Here is a 9017-nt window from a genome sequence, read left to right as displayed (position 1 = left end):
ACCTGAGATGTGAGTATGTGAGGTAAGGGTCCACCATATTTTTTCCTTGATGAGAAGCCTATAAGGTTATTTTAGAACTAATGTTACTGCCTGTCTTCCTGAGTTCTTGCGTATAATACAGAGACCTGTTTCCTCCGCTAGATAAATAAATATATGAATGACCCAGTTCTTTCTCAAATAGTGATTGTGAAGATCAAGTAAGGCCCTTTGTAAACTAGGGGTCTTTACAAACTTGTAGCGAACATCTTACCAGGGGATCAGGGAACTGTGAAGTAACTCATTAAAATGAATTGTTGATTACTTGAGATACAGGAGGGTAGTAATAGCATTTGATAATTTACAATAGAAAACTGCATTCTAACAAGCAATTTTAATCTGAGACTTGGCTCTTTGTAGAGTGTTTTTTTTTATTTTTTTTATTTTTAAAGAGATGAGTGGGTCCTGGGAAAAAATAATAAAAAATAAATGAAGAGATGAGGCGTAAAATGCCAGTAAGATTAACTAAATTTCTTCTCCTTTGAGCTCTGCCCAAACGTTGGTGGAAACGTTCTGTAGGACAGAACAAAAAGATCAAGAAAAAAGCCAAGTACAGGCCTCTGTCAGTGAATACTGAGAGGAAAGGAAATGAGTTATGAGAAAAAGACTTCAGACACCTCTGGGGACGGCTGTGGTTTGGGACATTCTCTTTGGCAATATTCCAGAATCTGAGTGCCCAGAGCTCCCTTCAGTGGAAGTGAAAGCTGCGCTTGGCCAGGCACGCGCGTACACGTACTCACGTGTACACGCACACACACACACGGCCTGTTTCCTCCGCTCCCCCTCCCCCCGGGGGGCGGGTCTCCTCTTTAAAGAGCAGAAGGTGTCCGCGCAAACCCAAGCTCTCTAAGGCCCCGGGGATCCGGGGCCGATCTGCTTGCAGCCAATGGGCGCGGTGGAGCGGCTTGAGCGTGGCTGACGCTACACCAATGGGCGTCCGTAGGGGGCGGGGGCAGCGGAGGAGACACTATTGTTGATGAGGAGAAGCGGCGGCGGCGGCTGCACCACCTCGTTGCTGCCAGCCGCGGTCCAGGCGGCCCCCGCACCCCGGATTCCGGCTTCGTCACCCCGCCGCGGGGGCCTTCCCTTTGGCCTCGAGAATCTTTCCCCTTTAACCCGACAACCCCCCCGCCCCCCCGTCTCAGACGCCCATTCACCGGGAAGGGTGGACCATGTCCCAGCGAGTGAGGCGCAATGGGTCCCCCACACCGGCCGGCTCCCTCGGGGGTGGTGCGGTCGCCACGGCCGGGGGAGCCGGGAGCCGCCTGCAGCCCATGAGGGCGACGGTTCCGTTCCAGCTGAAGCAGCAGCAACAACATGGCAGCCCCACGCGGAGCGGCGGCGGCAACAACAACGGCGGCTGCTGTGGTGGCGCCTCAGGCCCCTCTGGCGGCGGGGGTCCGCGCACAGCCTCGCGCAGCACAAGCCCCACTCGCGGCAGCGGGTGTGCGGCCGCGCGCACCAGCCCCACGGTGGCCACGCAGACGGGCGCGTCAGCAACTTCCACGCGAGGCACCAGCCCCACGCGCGGCGCCGCGCCCGGGGCTCGCGGGAGCCCCCCAAGGCCGCAGCCCCCACCGCCCCTGCTCGGCACTGTGTCGTCGCCTTCCTCATCGCCCACCCACCTGTGGACAGGCGAGGTGAGCGCAGCCCCACCGCCAGCCCGCGTCCGCCACCGGAGGAGGTCCCCGGAGCAGGGCCGGTGCTCCCCTGAGAAGAGAAGCCCGAGCGCCCCCGTTTGCAAAGCAGGTACGTTCTAGGGGCCGTGCAGCAAGGGGAAAGTGATGCCGGGAAGGGGTCCGGGGTGCGCGTTGCTGCTGCGCGGGGACTGGGGCGCTGCCGCGGAGCCGGGGTGATGGGGGGCGGGGCCCGAGTGGAGCGACCCCGCCTTCCCGGGGCCCGTCCCGCGCCCCCTTCCAGCTCCCTGCCCGCCTCATTCATCTCTCTGCGGCTCCACACTCGTCCCGGCCGGTGGAGGTGCAGCGGCTAAGCTATGCTTGTCTGATTTGTGTCCATGATAAACCTGGGATTCTGGCTGCCCGCTGGTTACCGCTCACCCTCCTTTGGTGGTGAGGCTCAGAGTAGTTTGTCACTTCGTTTTAGTGACATGGCATATGTCTGCTGCTAAGTATTTTTCACAAAACAGTTCCAGATTCGGGGGCTGAATACGTCAGCCTAGCAGATTTGGATCTCTGATGACACGTGAGGTTGGAAGCCTTGTTAGCGTTTCCTAAGACTTTGTAAGTGGGTAGCAGGAAGTGAAGTAAATTAAGCAAGGTATCCTTGGAAGTTTTATGGGCTTTGTCTGAGGGTCTAAGCGTATTTCTGATATACTAATTTTATATTTAGAATGTAAAGCCATTCATTTGTTGGAAAAAAAAAACCCAAATCAAAGTTTGTTATTACTTTAGGGATCTAAAAATTGTTTTTTTCTTTACCCTGAGGTTTTTCCAGGGAAAGGTCCTCTATGGAGTTGTGGAGTTCCACTGGAGTCATAAAGAGTTACTCAATAGAGAAATTCAAATTATGGAAATAGAAAGGGATAAATTTTATCATCTAGTTGCCTTCCTGTTAGAATGCAGTGAAGAAGTGTATGGATGGTTTTTAGCATATGTGTTAATACTGTCTTTTCCTTATCTAGGGAATTTGTGTTAAAATCTTTCAGGCAGAATGGCTGGGAATTTCAGGAAACTTAGTACAGTATTTCCTAACTAAATAAAACAGTTGAAGTGATTTCAAATGTTGGTTCAGAAATGCAGGGAGTAGGATGAATTTTTCTTACTGTTTATTTTATCGGAGATTTAGACAATGGATACTTTTTGGAGGGATAGAATTGCCCTGAAAAATGATCAATGGTGTTTTCTAATTAGAGCAAGAGTGCTGTCTTAAACTTTTTGAAAATGCAAAATAGTTTTTAAAAACTGATTTGTTTAAAGTACTAGGACTTCCTCCCCATCAAATAGCTATCACTTTACTGAGCTCCTACTATATGGTGGGCAATTTACCTACAAGTTCTCATTTTAATTTTCACAGGTTTTAGAGAGGTTAAGTAACAAGTGTTAGAGTTGATATTTGAACTCTGCTGGGTGGTACTCCAAAATCATATCTTTTACATTATATCAAGGTAGCTTTATGAGGTATTAGATAGAACTTGGGAAATATATAGCACAAAATTGCATGTGTTTAATTTTTGAAGTAACTCAGAGCTATCTGGTGAACATAATTGATTGCTTGAGTTTACTTTCAACCTTCTGGAACTAAATAGTGTGGCAGGTAAAAGGGAAGAGAGCTGCTTAAGTGGGCAGTAGAGGTGGTGGTAGAAGGTGGTGACCAAATTCTGGTAATAGACTCTGGTGACCCTCTTAACTATTTGACCTTTAAATCAGAGCAACAGTCTGAAGAGAGCTGAGTTAAATTAAATATTGTCAATGTGTGGAGAAAGTTGTTCTTCTGATCTCTAGAAGGGCTCAATTTCCTGTATATCAGGCTCCTGATGTGCCTATTCTTCATGTTTCCCAAAGCTCACTTCCCTCAGATCTATCATTCCCTAGAGTATTCATGCTGTAAAATTAACCTTTCTCATTACACCCCCTCAAAAAAAAACACAAGAAAACCCCAGAAAAATAAAATCTCTATTTCCTCTAATGCAGCGTTCTCAGGTGTGAAAAGAGATACCGCCTGTTACTAAGTTACAACTAAAATGTATGTCTGATAACCCTCCTTTCCAGGAATATATTCTTGTTTCACTCTGGTAAACTTTCATGCAGAATGGGACAATTTTCAGATTTCAAGTCTTTATAACACAAACTAGACCATTTACTTTTTTTCCCTCAGACTAAAACTGGAAAGAGAAAAGGAAAAAGGAGAATCTTTTAAATGTTTATTTATTGATTTTTTTAGAAACATCGACTTGTTCCACTCATTCATACATTCATGGGTTGCTTCTTGCATGTGCCCTTGAATGGAGATCAAAATCATAACTATAATGCATCAGGATGACACTCTAACCAACTGAGCTACCTGGCCAGGGCAAAAGGAGAGTCTTTCAGATTAAAGGGAGATTACCCCCAGTTTATAGCCTCAGTGAAAGGTAGAAATTTTTACTGGTAGAGGGGGAGTGCCTCCCTTTTATAGTTTTGTTAACCTCATGTGACTCAAATTCCAGAGGCCATCTAGACCAGGCTGCTACTTTCTGGATGTCTGTCAGATGAACTGGATGCCATGGCCTTTGTTAGGGATTCAGGATCTGAAAGTCCCTAAATTGAAGGTCTCAGGAACATAGAGGGTTGTTCCTATTCTGCTGGATTCCTACCCAGTTGCTTTATTCCTCCAGGGTTAGAGCTAATTATTGGCTCATCCAGAACTCCCCTTTTATTGAGTATAAGGCAGCGATTTTCAACCAGTGTGTACTGAGAACTTTTAAAACATTCAGTACCTGTTTAGTTAGGGACACTGACCTCTTTTCTTTAGATTTTCAAATAAAAAATTGACAACAGCCAACACAACAAAAGCCGTTAGTGTGAATGGATCAAAATTACACCTATTTTTTTGGTCACATTTGCAAAAAGTATATTTTTTGGTGTGTTGCAGAATTTTAATAATTACTTTATGTGTACCATGAAATGAAAAGGGTTGAACATTGCTGCTAGAAGGTAATCCAAGCACCTACCCCTGACAGATATTTTTTCCTTTCTTTTTTTTAAATACATGTTATTGATTATGCTATTGTAATTGTCCCATTGTCCTCCCTTCATTCCCCTCCACCCTGCACACCTTCTCCCACCCACATTCCCCCCCATTTACTTCATGTCCATGTGTCATAAGTTTTTTAGCTTCTACATTTCCCATACTATTCTTGCCCCTCCCCCTGTCTATTTTCTGCCTATCATCTATGCTACTTGTTCTCTGTACCTTTTCCCCCTCTTTCCTCCTTCCCCTCCCCTGTTGCTAACCCTCCAGGTGATCTCCATTTCTGTGGTTCTGTTCCTCTTCCCGTTCTAGTTGTTTGCTTAGTTTCTTTTTGTTTTAGGTGTGGTTGTTAATAATTGTGAGTTTGCTGTCATTTTTCTGTACATGTTTTTTATCTTTTCTTAGATAAGTCCCTTTAACATTTCATATAATAAGGGCTTGGTGATGATAAACTGCTTGAACTTGACCTTATCTGAGAAGCACTTTATTTGCCCTTCCATTCTAAATGAAAGCTTTGCTGGATAGAGCAATCTTGGATGTAGGTCCTTGCCTTTCATGACTTGGAATATTTCTTTCCAGCCCCTTCTTGCCTGTAAGGTCTCTTTTGGGAAATCAGCTGACAGTCTGATGGGAACTCCTCTGTAGGTAACTGTCTCCTTATCTCTTGCTGCAGATATATATATATATATTTTCAACTACATGCAGTGTTATTCTGTATTAGTTTCTGATGTACAGCAACGTAGTTTGAAAATCATGTCCCATTGCTTCAAGTACCCACCTGGACCCATACATAATTATCACAATATTATTGACTGTGTTCCCTATGCTGTAATGTGCATCTCTTTGACTATTCTGTCACTACCAATGTGTAGGGTTTTACCTTTTTCACCCAGCTCACCAGCTGCCTTCTCTTTTGACAGTTGTCAGTCTGTTCTCTGTATCTATGAGTCTGTTTCTATTTTTTTTTTCTTCTTTAGATTCCACATGTAAGAGAAATCATATGGTATGTCTTTCTCTGTCTGATTTGTTTTACTTCGCATAATACCCTCTAGGCCCATCCATGCTGTCAGAAAGGTCAGATTTCTTTTTTTTAATGGCCAAGTAAGTATTCCATTGTGTATATGTACCGCAGCCTTTTTATCCACTTGTCTATTAATGAGCTCTTGAATTGCTTCCATGGCTTGGCTATTGTAAATAATGCTGCAATGAATATAGGGGTGCGTCTATTATTTCAAATTAGTGTTTTGAATTACTTTGGATATATTCTTAGAAGTGGAATCTCTGGGTCATAGGCAATTTCATTTTTAATTTTTTGAGAAAACTCCACACTGTTTTCCATAGCAGCTGTACTAATCTGCATTCCCACCAATAGTATACTAGGGTTCCCTTTTCCCTACTTCCTCACCAATATTTGTTTGTGTTTTTATTGATGATTGCCATTCTGACAGGTTTGAAGTGGTATCTCATTGTGGTTTTGATTTGCATTTCTGTGATGATTAGTGAAGCTGAGCATCTTTTCGTGTGTTTGTTGGCCATCTGTATGTCTTCCTTGCAGAAGTGTCTGTTCAGGTCTTCTGCTTACTTTTAAGTGGGTTGTTTGTTTTTCTGGTTTTAAGTTGTCTGAATTTTTAATAAATTTTGGATATTGATCTCTTACCAGATGTATCATTGGCAAATATCTGCATCAAATGGAAACCATCAATAAAACAAAAAGACAGACTACTGAATGGGAGGAGGTATTTGCCAATGATACATCTGACAGATATTTTAAACTTCCCACCTTCAGTGCCTGCCATTTCCATGGAAGTGTGGTTTGTCATTAGCAACTGACACATGCTTAGAGAAGGTAACTAGGCAACAATGTTAACTGTAGGTAAAAAGGTGAAGAAGGTGGGGTTTGTTTTTGTGCCTTTCCTCTTTTTACCTGATTCTATCTAACTGAATAAAATGTCAAATATATTATAAATGGAGAGGTGGCTTAACATGGAGGTTAGGAGCATAGGCTTTGGGTAGATAGTCTGTGTTTAACATCTGTGTTCTGCCACTTAGAAGCTATGTGATATGGGGAGGTAAATAACTTTCTGACCCTTAACTTTGTCATCTGTACAAAAGGTAATGATGATATCTATATCTACTTCATATGGTGGTAAGGATTACATGAAAGAAAATTTAAAAATACTCAGTACTGTACTTCATGGTAAAAATTAGCTATTGTATATCGTATTAATTTGTTTCTAGTTTTAGTGGATATAACATAAATTGCCAGTGTAGGCTTAGTTTTCATGGTTGTATGAAATTTCCAATTTGAGAGAACATTGCCTGTGTTCTCAGATTGTGGTCTGGTTCATTTTTATCAGAATCACTTAGGGTCTTTGGTAAGAATTCAGGTCCCAGGCCCTAGTACAGACTTCAAAGCCCCATTTCCACCCCACTGTGTTTTTGCTGTACTCTAAATTTTAAAAAAAGTTACTGGAAACACCAAAGGAAAATTTTTTGAAAACTCCTCATTAGAGAAAATGGCATTAGTACAGTATATGTATCAGTGTGTCTGATATGTAGATAGCAAATGGTGTTTTTGTTTATTTTTCCCTTTGTTGTGTATGAATTCAGTTGTTTATTGAGGATGGGAGAAGTGGCAAGAACAGCAACAAGAGATGGAGGTCTCTGGACTAATAATCAGGAGGAAGTAGGGTACTAGAACTTAATATTTGCAGGATCTTAGACTTGTACTTCCCAGTACTTTGTGATGTACAGAGCTTTAAGAATTTAGTATTTCTCTGACACTTAAAGAACTGCTGCTAATTTTACACCTTGTTCAAGGGAATCTGGTTTGTAATGTCTGTATTTTATAGTTGAAGATGAGGTAAAGTAGATAGAACCTTACTGTTAGTTCAACATCTTGGCTAGCAGATTTTACTTAATTAAGTTCAATTCTGTGAGCTTTGGTTACTGTGTTAGTAACTGTGCAGTACAAAGATATAAAAGAAACAAGAACTCCAGAGACTCACAGAGCAGCCATGTAAGACTGGTATATAATATATATTATAATATGATAAGTGCTCTGAACTTGTAGAGAAATGAATAATTCTTTAGGGAATGGATATAGAAGCTCTATCAGAAGAGATGGCTTTGCCCTGGCCGGTGTGGCTCAGTTGGTTGGAGAGTTGTCCTGTAAAGTAAAAGATCACAGGTTCTATTTCTGGTCAGGGCATAAGACTGGGTTGCAGGTTTGGTCCTCAGTTGGGGCATATAGGAGAGGCAACCAATCGATGTCCTCCTCATCCCTTCCCCTCCCTCTAAAATTAATAAGCTTGTCCTAAGGTAAGGATTAAAAAAAAAAGGAGGTGATGGTTTTTGATTTGGGTTGGAAAGAAAGGGACAGAACTTTACAGTTGGATCATAGAGGTGTGAAAAGATACATATCATATTCAGTCCTATATGTCTTAAAATATAGAGTATAGAATGTTGGGGAGAAGGGAGAGAACAATGGGAAAAGTGAATAGAAAAGTATGTTTTCAGAATGGATTTAAATAGAATATATTGCATTGTTCATAACTTTGGAGCCAGACTGCCAGTGTTCAAATCTTGACCCCACTTACTTAGTATCTGTTTAACTTCAGGCAAATTCACTGTAACTATAGAAATGAGATACTAACTTCAGGCAAATTCACTGTAACTATAGAAATGAGATACTAACTAATAGTACTTAACAGAGGATTGTTAAAAGGGTAAAGTTCTTGTAATCTCTGTGTTGGTATAGCAATCTTACAGTATTAGCTATTTTCATATCATTTTCATTATCATTATCTAGTTGTTTAGGTATTAAAAGTTAATTTGTTATTAGTAGTATTTGCATTCTTAAGAATGCATAGAATTTATAAATATTTAGAATGAGTAGAGTATAAATTTGAAATAGGAGAGACTGTAGAAGAGTAATTTACACAGGCATTGAGCACCTGAATTTAGGTACAGTGGCAGTGGGAATGACCAGGATGAAGGGATTGAGGAGACTTTAATATGGTAACCTGCTGGATATTGAGATTGAGAAAGGGAGAGTTGAGGATAATAGTTTGGATAGTGGTACATAAGCAACATAGTTGGGGGTCCAAGTTTAGGATGAGAAAATGAGCTCAGTTCTAGACAAATTTAGTCTGTGTTGTTAGGAAATCCAAGTAGTTTTTTAGATTATGGCAAGTGCAGTTTTAGAACTCGGGTGCAGTTTAAACTGGGTACAAAAAAAGTGGGACATTTATTTTAGTAAATATTTAACATGTACTGTATGCTAGGTATTT

The 9017-nt window shown here is 41.9% G+C and overlaps 1 protein-coding gene and 1 long non-coding RNA gene across 3 annotated transcripts in view; one reads left to right on the top strand and one right to left on the bottom strand.

The window, feature by feature from the left end:
- The first annotated feature begins 987 nt into the window (after window positions 1-987).
- The window catches only part of FAM117B (family with sequence similarity 117 member B), a 110939-nt gene continuing 102909 nt past the window's right edge, over window positions 988-9017 (top strand). The window contains exon 1 of one of the 2 annotated variants that reach the window (XM_028509540.2): window positions 988-1785. In XM_028509540.2, coding sequence (XP_028365341.1) covers window positions 1209-1785 — 577 coding nt within the window. In that variant the 5' untranslated portion in view covers window positions 988-1208. The remainder of the gene's footprint in view (window positions 1786-9017) is intronic. The other variant, XM_028509539.2, reaches the window with a different exon arrangement.
- On the bottom strand, window positions 3912-5710 carry LOC118500022. Its single transcript, XR_004902547.1, has 2 exons — window positions 5422-5710; window positions 3912-4728 (listed from the first exon to the last, which is right to left on the bottom strand). It is a non-coding gene; the product is annotated as an uncharacterized LOC118500022 (long non-coding RNA).

The sequence above is a fragment of the Phyllostomus discolor genome, chromosome 4 (genome assembly GCF_004126475.2).
Source record: "Phyllostomus discolor isolate MPI-MPIP mPhyDis1 chromosome 4, mPhyDis1.pri.v3, whole genome shotgun sequence".
Classification (NCBI taxonomy): Eukaryota; Metazoa; Chordata; class Mammalia; order Chiroptera; family Phyllostomidae; genus Phyllostomus; species Phyllostomus discolor.
This window is presented reverse-complemented; position numbering and strand designations above follow the sequence as displayed.